At 48.1% G+C, this 17,468-nt stretch overlaps 7 protein-coding genes across 7 annotated transcripts; 4 read left to right on the forward strand and 3 right to left on the reverse strand.

The window, feature by feature from the left end:
* Positions 1-723: 723 nt before the first annotated feature.
* Positions 724-3,312, forward strand: N7462_010419 (uncharacterized protein; the record flags this gene model as incomplete). The annotated part of the gene is made up of 1 exon (XM_057082133.1): positions 724-3,312. The coding sequence occupies one exon, from the start codon at positions 724-726 to the stop codon at positions 3,310-3,312; it is 2,589 nt and encodes an 862-aa protein (XP_056929173.1).
* A 56-nt stretch (positions 3,313-3,368) lies between these two features.
* Positions 3,369-4,973, forward strand: N7462_010420 (uncharacterized protein; the record flags this gene model as incomplete). The annotated part of the gene is made up of 1 exon (XM_057082134.1): positions 3,369-4,973. One exon carries the CDS (start codon positions 3,369-3,371, stop codon positions 4,971-4,973), a length of 1,605 nt encoding a protein of 534 aa, XP_056929174.1.
* A 680-nt stretch (positions 4,974-5,653) lies between these two features.
* N7462_010421 (uncharacterized protein) lies at positions 5,654-6,118 on the reverse strand (the record flags this gene model as incomplete). Its single annotated transcript, XM_057082135.1, has 4 exons — positions 5,654-5,723; positions 5,799-5,869; positions 5,927-5,998; positions 6,110-6,118. The coding sequence occupies 4 exons, from the start codon at positions 6,116-6,118 to the stop codon at positions 5,654-5,656; spliced, it is 222 nt and encodes a 73-aa protein (XP_056929175.1).
* Positions 6,119-7,238: 1,120 nt separating this feature from the next.
* Positions 7,239-8,432, reverse strand: N7462_010422 (uncharacterized protein; the record flags this gene model as incomplete). Its single annotated transcript, XM_057082136.1, has 5 exons — positions 7,239-7,750; positions 7,803-7,946; positions 7,998-8,077; positions 8,128-8,264; positions 8,322-8,432. 5 exons carry the CDS (start codon positions 8,430-8,432, stop codon positions 7,239-7,241), a joined length of 984 nt encoding a protein of 327 aa, XP_056929176.1.
* Positions 8,433-10,173: 1,741 nt separating this feature from the next.
* Positions 10,174-12,844, reverse strand: N7462_010423 (GTPase-activating protein GYP7; the record flags this gene model as incomplete). Its single annotated transcript, XM_057082137.1, has 4 exons — positions 10,174-10,505; positions 10,568-10,886; positions 10,950-11,212; positions 11,269-12,844. The coding sequence occupies 4 exons, from the start codon at positions 12,842-12,844 to the stop codon at positions 10,174-10,176; spliced, it is 2,490 nt and encodes an 829-aa protein (XP_056929177.1).
* Positions 12,845-13,974: 1,130 nt separating this feature from the next.
* On the forward strand, positions 13,975-15,173 carry N7462_010424 (aromatic ring-hydroxylating oxygenase subunit alpha; the record flags this gene model as incomplete). The annotated part of the gene is made up of 5 exons (XM_057082138.1): positions 13,975-14,061; positions 14,113-14,265; positions 14,321-14,502; positions 14,580-14,995; positions 15,049-15,173. 5 exons carry the CDS (start codon positions 13,975-13,977, stop codon positions 15,171-15,173), a joined length of 963 nt encoding a protein of 320 aa, XP_056929178.1.
* Positions 15,174-15,624: 451 nt separating this feature from the next.
* On the forward strand, positions 15,625-17,071 carry N7462_010425 (putative iron-sulfur cluster-binding protein; the record flags this gene model as incomplete). Its single annotated transcript, XM_057082139.1, has 4 exons — positions 15,625-15,885; positions 15,939-16,416; positions 16,476-16,967; positions 17,016-17,071. 4 exons carry the CDS (start codon positions 15,625-15,627, stop codon positions 17,069-17,071), a joined length of 1,287 nt encoding a protein of 428 aa, XP_056929179.1.
* Positions 17,072-17,468: the final 397 nt, after the last annotated feature.

Raw genomic sequence — 17,468 nt, forward strand, 5'->3', positions numbered from 1 at the left:
GGTGCTTGATTTGTTGGTGACGTTGGCATGTTGCGTAGTCTCTCCTCCAGCGTACACAGCCTCGCTAGTCAACACACTACCGAAGATGGTATAGCCCGGAGATGCTGTAGAAGAAGCAGGCTTGTCGCACCACACTAGCCATTGCCGAATGGTCTGGCAATTAATTGACCCTCGGTGGCACAATGCAGGCCACATCAAATCAAACCCGATCTTGACGCGCGCCCCGGAATATTCGCGAACCAAATAGCGTCGCGGATCGGCGGAAGCGCCAGGTCCACTCCATCCGTGCCCCCTTTTGGCTCCACCGTCTCCAAAGAACTTCGATCGTCAATTATTTCCGACACGAAACTAAAACCTAGAGAGCAGGTTCTTTCCAGCGCCTCTTCCCCTCGCTCCTCCTTCCACCCCCCTCTACCGCTACACACTCGCTTTTCTTGGATCCTCGTATCTCTTCTATTCCATATTCCTGACTGCCAACCTTTTGTCTCTCGCTCATCGCTCGCCTGCGATCCGCATCAACCGGGGAAAGAGACAGACTGCTGTCCTCCTTCGCGCTGTCACTTTACTCCAGAAAAGTGCCCCAGCATGCGGCCTCGACAGGGCTCTCCCCGTTCGCTTGCTGTATTGTGCCGACCTCCAGCATTCCCATGCCAGACGAGCTAGTGGACGCGCTCTGAGTCTCTTTGTAAAGCCGATTTGGGGCTGTGAAGCCTGCGATTCGGAATGGCAACAAGTCGAATAAGCCCCTCTCGGCCGTCAATCCGCCTCTCCCCCATTCATTCTCGACAAAACTCACGTTCGACGTCCCCGGAACGAAACCAGAACTCCTTATATCAGAAAATCGACCCCTTGCTCAGCAATCTATCGCCTGAGTCCACCCTACACGCCCTAACCTCCACCGAGGCGGTTCCCTCGAACGGCAACTTCTCCCATAATGTCTTGTCTCAAAGCATATCCCAAGTCTCGCCGGCCGAACGCGCCCTCGGAATCCGAGCTGCAATAGCCGCCCAGAACTTGGATATCTGGTATAAGGAGGTGCAATCGTGGACCTGGCCAAAACAAAACGAAGCAAAGGCTGGGAAAGGGTTCATACCGCCGGTCGAGTCATCGTTGAGATACAATACTGCGGAGTCGGACCTTCCATTACTCCCGGGCAGCCATGGAGAGCCGGAATTCTATGGGAGTCTACCAGCAACCCTTGTTGAGGAATATGAGAAGAGGATTGACGAAATACGCGACGGAATGGATAATTTAAACGTGGATGAGCTAAAAGAACACGTTCTCAGTGCCCACATTCCATCCCGGTCTCGCCCTTCCTCCTCCACCAGTACCGTGTCCGTGCCCCCGCCACTCAGCTATGTGCAGCTCAGTGACTTTACGGCCATCGTCACCGCCACCATCCTACGCGCCTTGCCGTTGCTCTCGCGGCTGAATAGTCTCCTAATCACCTGGGATGTTCGTCTTCTTGTTTTGCGCCAAATACCAGGCTTGTTGAGAGAGTTAAGCTCTACCCGAGCCTCACTCAATTCCTCATTCCGTGAATTACGGTCATCATATCCTTCCCAGAGCATCAATACCATCCTGCCCGGCTCTTATTTACGTGCTGAGCATGTTAAACTCGAAACTGCCGTTGTTACTGTGGGAAGGCGGATGGATCGTGCACTGGACGCGTTGGAAGGCCGTCTGGACTCGCTGCCGGAAAGTTGGATCGATGATTTGGAAAGCATTGAATCCGACTTTGCCGCTTGGGTGGTTGAGTCTGAACGATATCAACTCCGTGCAGAATGGCTGCCAGTGAAAGAACAATCCAAGCAACCGGTATTATCGGAAAGCGGCCTGCTTCAACCTGAAGTTCCTTCTGAGGCAATCGATAATGTGCCAGCTTTACCTCAAGCGGCCACCGAGGTTACGCCTGAGCCACAGATGGAGACTATCGAGGAAGAGACCGAGCATGATCTCCAAAGTTCGGCCATTGGCAGCGTTGAGGAGGTCGTAAAAACAGTGGATTCTCGTACGCATGCAACGGAGAAGGGCTTTGACACGCACACTTCCAGCAGTCCCCAATGCGTTCAGGGCCCTGGTTATTCGGAGCAGCCTCATCGGATCGAAGATTCACGACCCTTATCTCAACTGCAGTTTAATACTCTTGTTGTAGAGGATGTACAGACGCCAACACACACTGACTCCTTGCTTGCTCAAGAGGCTGTGGTCTCGGAACAATCCTCTGCAACAGGGTCACTGCCACATGCTATGCCAGTGATCGAGAATAAAGAAAATATCCCCCCACCTTCCTATAAACAAGAACGGCCCCGGTCATCCTCAACTAGGGATCCTTCGTCAAAACCCATGGTCTTGGCAGAACACAATGCAGAGGATGACCCCTTTGTCCAGACTAGCGTCGAATTCCAGGCTAAGGAACCCCCAGCATCATCGACTTCGGTTGACAAGCTTGACAAGCATCGAGAGCACACCGGCATTTCCTCAGAACTCAACAATATACGGGATGAATATGTCGACTCTAAAGCTCCCATTACCCAGAACTCTGAACCATCGGTTTCATCTCCAGCTGTAAATGAAATGGTACCGGCTGCAGAAATGATCACTGTTCACGAAATAGCTGGTCAAGAGTCTCTTGAAAAGCCGGGTCTTGATAATGTATCCTCCAGGGACGCATCTTCCTCGCCATCTTTCCTCGACGAACAGGATCCAGTCACGAGTTCCACGCTCTATACTCCAAAAGAAAGCGATACGATGTCTGCTTTGAGCGGCAAGACGCAGACTATCGCTTCAAATGCTCAGGGAGACCAACGTATCCCATCATCTGGCGTCATCAATCCGGCTACATCTGCAAATGATCAGAATGACTGTCTCTCCCAGACACCAGCTAAAGGCCATTCAGTGGCGAATCATGATCCACCGCTCCAGGTTACCAGCCCTGTTGTCAGTACTGAGTCTGCAACAAAGACGAGTCCTAATCTTGTCCATGAGGCAGCCGAAATCTGCCCTTCCATTCCATCGGATTTCAGGAAGTCGAATCACATGGAACCCGATCCTACGCCTGTGACCATAAGGAAAGCGGAGGAGAAGGGTCCTGAGCCTCCAACCTCTTCTCGAAAGCCCTTGCAGAGCCCCATAAAACTTTCCAAAGGGCGACCTGGAAAGCTAGATCTCGATAAGACTTCGCATATTCACCATCATCGGCGATCATCTACAGGATCTGTTGGCTCTCTGCTGTCAGACAACTCGTCTCTCATTTCAAGCCCTGAGATACCGGCCTTCAAAACCGGTGAATCAAGTGGCCACCCCCTGTGACTCCCTCTGGTCCGAAACTCTCTCAGCCCGTTTCCGTTCCATCCCACGGTGATCATATGTTACGAGAAGACCGACTTCTGCGTCTCAATAACCCAGCGCGAACAGAATTTCAGCCAAACCGCTCTGTCAGCCTTCCACTAGAGCGTTTCATCAACGACAAGTTTGATCTGGATCTGGAAGTGCATACTGAAACCGAAGTTGGATTTCCGCCAGAATTCAAATCCTCTCTTGTACCGAAATCATCTGGCGATTCTGCCACTGCATCAACTCCCAAAGTACCTTTGCGAACTTCTAGTCGTCCTAGGCTTGTCCGCGGCAAGTCTGCCTCGGATTTGAAAGCCGGAGGACAGCCGCAAAGCACGATGGATCGCAATCTTAAGACATTTGGCCTAAATACTGCACAGCGTGCACTCAAGCACCAAGAACAACCGAAATCTCTCCAGTTACGAAAACGTCTGACCGCTCATCCCAGTCTCGAGAGCCTAGGTGTCAGGAAACAGGAGCTCACGTATGTCGAGGAAGACGAGTCCGAGTTGTTCGAGTCCCGCGCAGCCTCGCCAAACAAGCAATACAGGAGGCCAAGGGATCAGCTTGATGAGAAGATCAACTCCATTCTCAGCACCCTTCCTGGCCGCATTCATCTCGTTGACCCTAATAACGAGGCTGACACATCATCCTCATCTTCTTCCATGGATCAGAAACCGCGAGAGAGGCAATCATCTGAACCTCCAAATCTTCCCTTATCTCGCAGTATGACGCCTGCTCCCTCTTTGACACTCATGCCTGCTGCTCGACGGCGGCTGTCTCATGCGCACAAGACCGAGGACAGTTGCGTCAAACTGTATCACCTGCACCATGGTGGACAAGCAGTGCCAACAAAGCTCTTTGTACGGACCGTCGGCGAAGATGGTCAACGCGTGATGGTTCGAGTAGGTGGAGGCTGGGCAGATCTTGGTGAGTACTTGCGTGAGTATGTAATTCACCACGGTCGCCGCAAAGTATCAGAGACACCGAGAGTGGAAGTGAAAGGCCTTGCGTCTCGTTCATCACCGGGCTATTCATCCCCCGGAACCATGTTGACCCCTGCCGTCTCGTCTCATATCACATCGGGCAGAGCAACCCCATCTCGACCTCCATCGGCCATGAGCGCACGTCCAGGTTCGGCGCTCACTGTCCGCAAGACACGGCGTGGCTCCAATGCGTCTGATGCAATGGTCCCCAGATCCGTCACCACCGGGTCCTTGCTTCCCTCGCCGTCCCAGGCAGTACCTCCATTGAGTAGGCGACGCCTCTCCATTTCTTCTAGCTACTCCGTAGGCGATACCCATGTGCCAGCCATCTCTACGATCCCGCATCTGGCTTCCGATTCCCACTCCACTCCTCTGGGCCTAGCTGGTCCGAAGCCCCGCTCACGCCAGATCTCAATGAGTCCCGAAGGTGAAGCCTGGGTCGAAGATGTCCTTCAGCAGACGCGACGATCCAGTTCGTTCAACCCTTCGCCCTTCGCCCTTAGTACTGGCCCCGGAAGCGAGAATGGCGAGCAGCACGATGCTCCCAGCCACGATCACCGCCCCGTCCCCAAAGTACGAAGCATCAGCGATATTCGGTCTGTCAGTTCAAGCAGACGAGTATCGCTGAGGGGACTGGGCAACCACAGATAAAGGGGTCATGCAATGCCATACTTCTGGCATCTCGTCCTAACTTGAACCATCTTCTCAGCCCTGGCGTGATCTCATATCAGGTCCTTGGCCCTATTTACTATTCTCTGGCTCACTCATTTTTTTCATTTCTTTTTTCTATTTACAACATTTGCATCAGCGTGGCGAAAGAAATTGGCTCATTGTTGCTTTTTGACTTGTTGGTTTTGGCACTTGATATCCTCACTTCCCGGGTAATTTTGGGGGGCTCTTTGCGGTTGTACATAACATTCCCAAGTTCTCGTGCTCGACAACCTGTCGAGATTTCAACCAATATATCTTAATAGATCATTTTTACTTGAGATCGATACAGTTGAGGCATTGTCTAAAAAAAATTGCGCCACGGTGCGCGTGGAATCTGGCGGCGGATTCTTATAAGTATGCGCTCGGCTACGCCAAAAATTTGCCATACTTTGCCACCTTCGCGCGTAAGGACTAAGACTACTGAGACGAGGGAGGTGAGAACAGAGTGATATTCTTCTCGCTTAAACGGAACTAATTATATTAAACGACTAATTGGAAACAGCGGAATGCCACGAGCTTCAGGCTACAGATTATCAAGGTATGTGGTCCTGTTGATATTCACGCGATGGCCGAAGTCTGGAAGCCAGCTCGACAGTAGTCCGCAATCGTACCCGGCCACCTTAGACAGTGACAGAAGGAAAGCAGTCAGGGAGACCCTTCTTGTGCTTGTTGGAGGCATGCTCCTGAAGACTGTAGTGACCCCAGCATGGCATGTCAGTCAAGTTAACCAGAAGAGAAAAGCTGGTAGGAATTGTGGAAACATACGCAGGAGCCTTGGTAGTCTGCAGGAAGGTCTGCAAGCAGACCTTGCACTGGATGTTCATGGCCTTCTCATTCTAGATGGATATGGGTGTCAGAAGTTAATCGGTTGCAAACAGCGACGACAGACGTACAGATTTGGTTTGCGATTTGGCGACTTTGGTATCCTTTGCGCCGCGATCGCGCTTCATCTGGGCCTTGGCTCCCTGTAAAGATAAAGGTCAATTCCGCCTGCCAGTCAGCTGAAATTCTCCCAGATCGAGTGCAAGGGCACCTTGCAGCCTTGCACATCCATCTTTGGAGATTGTTTCGCTTACGTTTCCCATGTTGAACTGTGATTATTGCGGTATCAGGCTTCTGGTTGACAACAGGAGGAGAAAATTTGCTCCACCTTGCGAATCAGCGGAGCTTATCGGGCCCGTGGGGGGTCCGCTGAGTCAGCTCTCCCTGCGGGGCATCACAAACTTGATCACGGTGTCTCGGATTGGTGGCACAACGAACATAGAATATTTAATTTTTCAAAGAGATAAGAAATTAAAAGGGAAGAGTCAGGAATACGAAAGAAAAGCTCATTAATCTGTAGTGAAGGACAGCTACATCCATCAGCGCCTCTTCTCTTTCCGAAGTGATAACACTGTTGAGTATTATACAAGCCTGGTTGTTGAAATATATAGTACCACTCACGCGGTTGTGCTCTTCAAAAGCCGAATGATATGTAGATAAGAGGAGATCAATTGACAATCTGCGTCTCGTACTATTTGTACATGATTAATCTTTGGATCTCAGTATCTACCCAACTCCTCTTACCTCGTCGAGGAAATAGCGCCAGGCTGCTAATAGTGATAGACTCCACATAGAATGGCGAATGTATAGACAAACATACCGAGCCGAAGATCTTCCAAGGAAGAACTCGGGGAGGTGACTTACTTGCTGACTTCGAAGAGAGCAAAGCCTAAATAAGAATCTCCTTTCCTTCAAGACAGGAGGAGATGGGAACACCGCGTGTGATTTCATACTGACAAGACTTTCCGGAAGACCGCGTGACCCAAAAACGCTCCCAATCCGAGAACACGGGTCACTAAAAGACTCTCCTTGCTCAATTAGAATTGAGGAAATGGGACCTCAACAATTTCCAATATATTGAAACAACAATTCTAGGAATGAGAACTGTCATTTTTGGCTCTTGCAATAACGGGGAAAGTTCATAAGACGACTGGAGGTAGCTCTCTTGAAGTGAGTTGATTGTAAGAATATTGAGGTTGTCAATATTAAGAGTGCAGTTAGTCTGCAAAAATGAAGGCCCGTATCTCTAGAATTGGGTGTAGGGTAGTTTTGCGTAGAAATTCAATAGTGCGTAGTGCATATTTTTATTTAGATAGTCAAACAAGAACCCCTCTCAACCTGCAGAATGATTCACCACTTTGAGAAGAACATAGAAACTGGGTATTAAGAAAGGTAGTTAGTGTCGACCCAGTCTTCGTAATCACTGCCTAGAATGTCCGTGATGGTGATTGCGGCAGAGAGAGTGGAAGCGAAGCTGGCCCGGCTGCCTTCAGCCCCATCGCCGGAGTTGTCATACTCGCCGAAGAGAACATCCTCTGTATTGGGTTCGCTGCTTGACCACTCGATCCAGCCCGCTGAGTTGATAACGTCGCTTAGGTACGTATTCTGGAAGACCACGCGCGCGTACTCAGTCCAGGGCCGACCAAGGTAGTACGTTCCCTCGGTCACGTCCTCCCCCGACGCAGCTTCGACAGTACACTCATTGAGAACGTAGTATCCATCATCAGAGCTAGAAGGGCGCCCTTGCGCAGTGATAGTGCCCTCCGAGTATTTCAAGACACCGATTTGACAAGTGTCAAACCAGGCATTGCCGGTCTGACCGAAGATGAAGTCAATCGCGCCTTCGATGTAGCATTTCCCGTACACCTGGTAGCCAGTTTCGGCCAGAACAGTATCTGTCTGGTTAGCCAAGAGTTACTGGATGAAGGCCGGAAAGGAAAAGAGTACCTTGAAATCCGGTAAATTGACATCCATAATAACCCTGCTCAGTGTTGTATGCACTGAGAGCCAGAGCTTGGTGACCCTCGCCATAGGTATTTTTCACATTGATATTGTAGATGCTGCTCTTAGCAGCATAGTTTCTCAAGGTGGCTAGTTTTCTAGTGAGTCAGCTATCTATACACATAGTTATGCGATTCTTACCAGTTTCGTCATCATCACTGGCATCTGCCAAGCTCAGATCGTAGGTAATGGTGACGGTGTTCGAGGAGTAGGTAGTGTCGCTATAAGTGCGGTTAGCTTGCTGTCACTGCGTGACTTTAAGAAAACCTACTCTTCAGTTTGTCCATAGATGATCAGCTTCCCCGATAATTTGGGAATATACACCTGCTCTTCGTAGGTGCCTTCCTCGATGAAAATGATCTGGCTATCAGACGTGTCGGTATCCAAGGCAGAAATTGCCTCGCTAATCTATTGAATAGTAAGCTTTCGAAGTGACCGTCATAAAATTGATCTTTTCCCTCGTACTGTCGAGTAATCACCGCCTGACTTGGCCACAACGATAGATCCAGTTGGAGGTGTGGTGCGACTGGCCGCCAGAACTGAGGCTGCAAAAGAAACAAGGGTAATGAATCTCATGATTGATCACTGGGATTTCAGTAGAAGAAAGATAGAAGGTAGTTTGGAAAAGTTGGCTTTCTGTATGGGCCAAATTGAGGGTACCAGGTGTCTTTTATACCGTCAATTATATTGACCTGAAACAAAATCAATGAAGGACGTCCGAAGATACTGTGTTATTAAGGCTTTCGCATCCTGATCTGGATAGTGGCCCCATACAGTATTGTGGCATTATCAGTAACCTCCCCCCCCCCCACCCCCCCCCCGAGCTCGACTTAATCCACCTATGATGCTGTCAGAATAGAAGTCATTGGTCACGTAAAACTGATGATGATGCTGTTGCGGATTTTTTCAGCGGATGACGGGCGCCATTTCATCCGTTGACGCGGCAAACTATGAGTTAATAAGGCTTAGACCCGGATTTGGAGAAGAAGCCGGAAACAAGTCAGCCATGAAGTATCAGAAAATAAGCTTTTGGCGCAGATAATGGCTCACTAGGACTTTCGGATCGAGTTCTCTCTGTGTCGGGATGTGGGTGGTGAACTTGATTTTCCACCAGTGAGAATTTGAAACATGCTAGCAAAGGGCTAAGCAATAGAGACGCCCCTGGTTATTTCCTCCTAGGCCCACTTTGCACATCTCTTCCTACACCTACTCATCACCTTGAAACCAGTAATTCTCTGAGTAGAAAAAGGAATTGACACATATTGAATGGTAATTATGCGTTCGTAAGCAAATGGGTGAGACAATCGGAGTGAAATGCGAATAGGGACAGCAGGATGCTAGTGCTCTAATAAGGAAATTATACAGGCATTTGTACCTCTGTCATGCCAAATAAAGAATAATGACCACCAGAGAGCTACAAATCAGTATACATCCTGAACAATAAAATATTCAGGTAGATTATCCGAGGAAATTCCGAATCCTCCACTAGACTCCTTGAGCTATCCTCTGGTAAATAGTTCATGCGCCGTCACACTCCGAGAAATTACATCACACAATAGCATAGAAACATTTTATTTCTTATGTCGGCTAATGTATATAGGGGACATAGGGGCAGGGCGAGAGGGACTTTTCCCTCGTAGTGTGGGCGTGAGTTAATGAGACGTTGATATGTGAAGGAAAGGTGAAAGATATGGATGAGAATTATGAATAAAGAACGATAGTGGTGGTTGGAGATGATGGCGGTTGTTTAGTTGGAGGCTTGTGCCTCTTCGAATCCACGAATTGAGTTTAATCTCACGAAGAAGGATTTAATGACACCCATGGTGTGTGTTTTGAAGAGGATATTTTAAAAGTGTCTATAGTTGAGAAGTCGAACGCACGAGTTGTAGGACGATCGGCCGTTCTTTGAGATCTAAAACCACTTATAGATCGCCATTATCCTGGCATTGGCTCCGTACTTGCTTCAATCAGCAACCATCAATTGAGATTCTAGGATGGTCGAGATGTTGGATCAACAGAGACAAATATTTGAAGGTGCCCAGCAGATAGCATGTAATTCTTGTATTGTGAGTGTCCACTATGCAATGATTGAGAAATTGCTACCTCGATGTGAAGTAAATCCGAACCTCCGCAACTCCGAAATTGATTCCCGCTATTCCAACCCAGCCCCCCCTTTCCAACGAAATTAAATGACAATGAGCGGAATGATATACAAGAGCAATTCATGACTATGAAATGATGAAAAAAGACAGCTGGACTCTTCTCAGTCAGTTTCTAGCAACCTCCCCGGGGCAATGGTGATGTGTAATGTCCACCACTACGAAGTTTGTTGCCGTCTCCAAGGAATATCCTTTCGGAGTAGCTCTCGTAGTTCGGGTGAGATCACTTTTGGCTTATCTTTATCAATCGCCTGTTGAAGAGCAGTTGGAGGCTTGACACCGCTACTGGATCCAACAGTGCGCTGCTGGGGCGATTTGCCCTTTCCTGATGGATCTGGACTGGTGCTTGTCGGTCGGCGTTGTATGGCAGTTGGAGCTGGAAAGTTGTCCTTCTTGTCAATTGCTTGAACAGAGCGTTCAAACCTGTGGAAGAGCGACTCAGCCCGTGTCAAAATAGGCACAATGTCCATAGTGTTGGAAAGTTCATTGACTAAGTCCGGCACGCATCAGCAAAATAGTTCGAATATGGAAATGAAGACGAATGTAACTCACTGTATTTCAGTACTTCGTCAAAATGCTTCAGATGATCCATTATGACGTCACGATGCTTCTCCAAGATGGCGAGGGCGATAAATAGATGGAAACTACTCGAGAAGTAGTCTGTCCATAATGTCTCCCATAGACGAAGAACATCTCCCCATTCAAACTCGCGCTTGTACCAAACCAATAGCATGCGAAAGAAGAAAAAGAAATTAGTACTATCCGCTGATTGAAGATGGAGATAGAGTTGTGGATCCATGAGTTGTACTAGGTGGTCAAGAGCAAGGAGTTGAGAACGCATGCCAGACTGATCTCTGAGGAAGTTGCGTTCCTAGAGTGCCATTCATTATTCCTGGTAAGCCGAGTGCTTAAGATTGAAGATTTCAAAACTCACCATTCGATCCATGAAGCCTACAAATGCCCAAAAGGCCACAGCATCATCTTGCATGACTGCATAAAGCGGGGCAAGAAGGTCACTCATTCCTTGAACGTAGCCCAAGTCAGGGTTGTACTCGTTGTATGTCAATAGCATGTCCTTCATTTGCTCGAGATGCACATTGGTCCCCGTATCGGCAAACGGGGAGTCAGGGTCAGGATGAGGAATATCCTCTCCAGCAAAAAGAGGAATGGTGCGGTCAGTACGGTGAACGTCCTTCTCTGTATTTGCAGTCAGTAAGATAAAGTAAAGGGACAAGAACTCAAAGGCTTCCAACCTATTCGATTCTTTTGATCTTTCCAGTGCTCATACTCCTCCGTGGTGGAGTTTCCCTCCACCATTCGTTCCCACCAACCTGCCTTCAAGCGAATATACTCATCTCGCTTTGAGTTCATGATTGCCTGGCGTTCCTCATGACTGCTCTCCCACGGAAATATCCCCAGCAGGAAGAGCCATGCTTCTTTCCGAGCCCCGTCATTTGGATCCAAGCCTCCGTGAAAGATACGCTCCTTAACTTCTTCCACGGTCAGCTGCAACCTTCCCGAAGTCGAGTCAAAAAACCCTTTCCACTCTGAAAGTGTGACGATCCGACGCCGTTCTTGAAGAGCTAGATTTCCTGTTTCAAGTTCCAGAATTTCGAAGTCCCCAACTGCACTATTCTCAGACTCAAGCATATCCTGGGCGGTAAATATCCGCTGCTTCCGTTCTTTTTCGCTTTGTTCGGCAATACTCATGGCCCACCTAGCCAGATAAAGCCGGGCGCTATCAAATTCATCCTGCAAGGTTTGAATCTCTGGATTCTTCATCAGACGTCGGACCTGTGGTGGAATCCGTGGGTTGTCGGCGATCTCGTTGGCCGTTCGCCTTGTAAATGTTGTGATCTTGCTCAGTTGCTCCAGCACCTTCCACCGAGTCTCTTTTAAAGTTTTCATGAAAGGGTCCATGCTAGCATCCCTTCCAGCCGCACTGGGACCGGAAGCGGTAGCGTCGTGTTGAGTCTTGGGTAACGATCCATCCCCAGCAGCTACTGAACGGCCGAAGGAGAGCTGATCCTCCTCAGATGGGTTGATCAGGTAAACGTTCCTGTCAACTGCAGAACGATGGACTTCGACGTAGTTTCTCAGCCAGCGTAGAACCTCATCTCCACCCCAGAACAGACCTCCATCATTATCAAACGGATCGAAGCTTTCTTTAACGCGTTTCTTCTTCTGTAATATCGTCGATTCGCACTCGCTATCGTGGAAGAACAATGCCGGAAAGCTGTCGCCTGCACGCGTATTGATAACCAAACTTCCAAACCACCAACCGAGACTCGGAGGTCGCACTAGAAGAGAATAGATTTCTGAGACAGGAACTGCGAATGAGTAGAGGCCGATCGGATCTCGATGGGTTGTGGTGGTCGGAAGCGGCGGTACTAGGTATCGTTGTCGGGGGGAGGGTGAATCATCGGACAAGTCAACTTTCACGTAGGTGCTGTAAGCATCACCTAATGATGATTCGGGGATCCATGCTAGGAGGTAGGAAGAGACATCGCTAGGATTAGAGTTGACGGCGGGAGGAGGGCTGGAGGTTGGTGGGTGCTTCTGTTGAATGAGGGCGATGAAGCCAGCAATGTTGTCTTTGGCAGATGGCGTAGGATGGACATAAACCTTGGATATGAGTGAGTTTTGCAACTTGCAGAGAAGACCGGGCGAGTATACCTTGCTTTTGGAATACAGCAGCTTCACCCCACGGCCTGACCGGGCGTGGGCGATAGTGTTGTACTCGTCCTCGTCATCGTCGCTGACATCGTAGAACGATGCTGTCGGTGACAGAGGTGACGAGGAAGGGGTGTATTCGACGGGGCCCGCCATGGTGCTGAGATGAGGGTTGGAGGTTGAAGATGGAGAGCGATGACGGACGACGTAATGATCAGCGATAAGATAAAGCCGATCCCAATCCCCTCTTTTGAGCTCCGCTTGGCTGGCTTTGTTGCTTGATGGCGGGTTTGGAGTTTAAAACTTCTTCGTGCTGTCTGAATTTGATTTGATATCTTTTTTTTCGGCTGTCGCTTCCTGTTTTCCTTAGAGGGTTGCCACCTCTGCCTGCTCTGACGACGCTTCAGGCAGGCAGCAGCAAATCTTACGCCTCTGACATAGCGAACTGGTGAGTTGCGGCTGCCCCGATTCTCATTGCCACACATCCATCTGGACCGAGAGTTATATGGATCTGTAGATAAATGATATCCCAAATTCTGAAATTGACCATTGCACTTTGGAGAATGCAATTACATGCCCACGAGGATTCTGTCTTTCCCGATCTATGATCGCGTCTCCTGTCAGATGTTCCAATAATATCGCGTCTCGCGATGGGCAGGGATCACAAAGTAACATGAATAGGAGATTAAACAAGAAATCGATGACGTTCTATTAAATTGCGCCGGGTACTGAGATGAATGCCATTCAAGATATTGAAGATTAGAAAGGAGCCGCCCAATGCGTTTGGCCGTGTTCTTCAGGCAACAAGAGCCTTCTTTCCGTGCCAGCAGAACGTAGTTCAGTGGTGTCCTATAGATCACCCATTACTCAAAGCATTAATTCCACTAACACCTATCATATTAAAATATGGAGTTGTTATCTCCATGTGCCAACCTTTTGCTGTAAGCTTGCGCTTCTAGGACTCTGAAAGATGTCGGCCAACCTCAGACGGTGGGCAGGAGTGGCCAGAACCATCTGCCGTGGCCTCGAGGGATTCGATAACTCCTTCAGGAAACGATAAACCGTGCACCCACCAGATCGACCAGATGACACAAGGCTCACAAAGTCCAGCGTTGTCCGATAGCTGGGAATAGATTAAGGTTCTGAAGTACTCAACAGGAAAAAAAATCAAAGACCACAGAAGCAATAGAAGATATAAGTAGCCTCACCATCGGTATTTTTCAGCAAACATCGATTTCAGTCTCTAAAAAGCTTTGAAGATTCCAGCTAATCGTTATCGCTTCATTATGGCCGAGCTCACTCGAACCCTCCCAGCATCCTGGTACTGCAATGAGCCACTTTACAAGATGGAACGGCGGGCGGTTTTTTTCAAGGTACGTAGAGCTGAGTCTAACGAACGGATAGCATCGCTAACAGTTAATCAGTCCTGGTACTTGTTGGGTCCGGTAACCAGATTCCAGAAAGTCGGAGAGCATATCGACTATGAGATTGCTCAGCAACCCATCTATGCAATTCGTACCTTTGGAGAGGGTTTGAACCCGGGCCCAGAGGAGCTGAAGGTTTTCAGCGCAAAGACTGTATTTCACTGCCCGAAGGCGCTAGGATCAGAAAACTGTCGCTGACGTTTCCCAGAATCAAGAGCTACGCTGCCATGTTACTCCAACTGGGTTGCTTTTCTCGACCATTACAGATGATGCACCTAGCTTCCATGAGTTCTTCCCAGAGCTCGAGGAGCTGCTGGGCAAGGTCGATTTCACTAGACTGCCATACCGCCGCAGCATCCGCTATGAAGGCCGCTTTAACTGGAAGACTATGTATGAGGAATCGAATCCCTTATTGACCCGTGGCATTTTCTTGAAAATATCAGTTTGTTGACTATTTGTCAATATAGGGTGGATGGGTATCAAGAGTGCTTACACTGCCAGTATACCCATCCCTCATTTTCCATTTACTATCCACCCACTTTCTATACCGTGCGAAATAGACATAACTTCTCGCAACATATAGCCGATCCCAAGAAGCCTGACGATGGCCTTTTTCTCTATTTCTTCCCCAATTGCACCCTCAACGTCTACGGCGGGGGCATGTCTTCTTTCCGGGTTTGTCCCACAGCGGATCCTCATGTGACTCGCATGGAATTCGACTACTATCACCTGGCTGATGGCGAGAAATTTGAAGAGTACTTCAAGTTTGTGCGCCAGGTAGCTATGGAAGATTACGAGTTATGCGAGAAAGCCCAAGATAATTTGGCCAAAGGTGTCTATCACGAAGGAATACTGAATCCTGAGAAGGAGAACGGAGTCTCTTGTAAGTTTGGCCACCAATGGAGAAGGGAACATATTCCTCACTAACAGTCCTAGACTATCAACAGAGAGTTTTCCAAATGGTCTGTGAGCAGCATGCATTCGACCGGGGAGTTCCAAGCAAGGAAGAAACAGAGCTGGAGGAACAAGTTACCCCTTCTTTAGTGCAGATGCCAGCTTAGTTGGATAATAGGGTAGCATTGGGAATATTTGGAGCGACGGGAATAAAAGATTTTGTTCTTTTGCTGAGATATAGCTCCCAAATTGGTTCTCATATTCTCTCGTTATTGGGATAGATGTTTCTCCAACACTCCACTTTACTTTTCTGATTAGTTGTACAAGAAAGATAATCTCTGCAACACCCCTTCGCGGCCCGAGATCCAAGCATCACTGAGCTATCGGTGGTGCAGAATAGCCCGATAGCTGGAAATTGCAACTTAATTGGGAAATCGCCTAGTGGAGAGGGGGCGCTCCACGCGGTACCTCCGATAAACTGTATAATGTGGAGAATGAGTACTCGGACCTCCGGATTTCGAGGTATATCAGTTCGTATGGCCTTGACAAAATGGAAATGGAAGCTGTTGAGATTAATTGAGACTCATTAATTTGAAATCATAACCAGAACCTCTTGGCATGGAACTCCAAAATGCTTATTTTCTTTTGTCACCCGGGTCGGCAATTGTGGCTCTTCTCACTGCTGTATTTCTAGCAACCCAAGCTTGGCCACACATTTTCCGGTCGAAGAGGACATTCAAACTCACAGATGATTGTCCATTGACACCAAATGAAAGGTCCTCATCAGCATTGAATGTTTCCAAGGAGCCTGAGGTTCCAGAGGGATGGTGGTCTAGCAAGGAGATTTTTGAGCTGGAGAGACGGGGCCTGTTTAGCAAAGTAAGACTTGCAGGAGAAGAATTTTATTTTATCAGAGAGACTAATAATTATAGTCATGGTTGTATCTTGCTCACAGTACACAATTCAGCAAGTCTGGTGCTTACCAGTCCTTTAATATCGCTGGGTTCTCGATCTTCTTAATTCGGGGCAAGGATAACCAGATTCGTGCATTCCACAACATTTGTCGCCACCGAGCTTATTCGATAACCAAGAAGGAGACGGGTGCGTCTACAGTACTTGGCTGTCGATATCATGGCTGGAGCTATGACACAACCGGGAGACTGGTCAAAGCACCTCAGTTTGATGATGTGCCTGGATTTGACAAATCCGAGAATGGACTTTTCGAAATCCACACCCATGTCACTGATTTCGGATATGTATTTGTTAATCTTAATGCTGGAAGTTGTCCCACCTTGGATGATAGTAAAATCTCAGCTTTGAACGACTTTGTCCATGCCGCTTGTCCAGGAAAGAAATCAGAGTGGGTCACTGGAAAAACTTTGTCAGGGAACTTCAATTGGAAAATGACAAGTACGAGGACTCCGGTTGAAACACGTTGATTTATCCCGAGAATACTAATGCGAATCTAGCTATTCCTAACCATCACACAAATATCACTACCCAGCTAGAGGAACGCATGTCCAAAGTTACTACTCCTTCTCTATTCACTAAGGTTGTCCGTGCATTGTCAAGTAATAGCAGCCATGCCTCCTGCTCTCTGTTTCCTGCCACCTTGTTATATTCATTTGCAGATTCAGATTTCTGGATTGCCTTGTCCTTCTTGCCTGTGTCTGAGACAATAACTCAAGTCCGATATGATCTATTCGACGGCTCCCGCAACTTAGAAGAGACTAAGGATACTCTGACCACGGCTCTTGATAATGTCATGCAAGATCTTGTGCGCGATACTGAGAATCACTTTCTATCGATTTTTGATATCGACACTCAAATTTCCCCAATCACACGTCAAGTCGTGGATTGCTTGCAAGGGCATTCAACACTGGAGAAAAAAACTGGAGGCCTAATATTTCCAGCCATGCATCAACCAAAAGGAAGTTCTCTATTCCAGCAAGCGGAGCAACGTAAGTGAGACCACTATCAACTGCCCGAATTGTATTAATTGAGATTAGTGTGCAAAGAGATCGATTGTGCAGGATCTGGTGCACCTGGGAAACTGGAATGGTAGGTTGGAAACGGTGAGAAATTAGTTCTGATCTTGATTTTTCATTATGAAGACGATACAGGGTAGTATGTAGCATGTGCACTTAGCTTATAGCCTGATGCATATAAGAAATATTATTTCCCATAGTACTTGACGGAATCGTTTACCGGCAAATCAATCTTCAGATAAGCTAGTAAGGACTCTCTATTTAGACCTCCATTAGAAACGGGGACTCTCCAGGAAGTATATCGCTTGTTCTACAAGCCCAGTTCGAATAAGAGCAGAAAATAGTACCTCAAAGGAAGGTTGACGCTATGCTTGGCTCGGAGCGGAAATCTACATGCCATACACCATCGTCAATACAGTCTCAAAGTGTAGGATCTCCAGATTGGCCGAGCGTGACAAGCATCTGACTTTAAAA

Source organism: Penicillium macrosclerotiorum, assembly GCF_028827735.1.
Source record: "Penicillium macrosclerotiorum strain IBT 26536 chromosome Unknown utg000010l_segment0_segment0, whole genome shotgun sequence".
Lineage (NCBI taxonomy): Eukaryota > Fungi > Ascomycota > Eurotiomycetes > Eurotiales > Aspergillaceae > Penicillium > Penicillium macrosclerotiorum.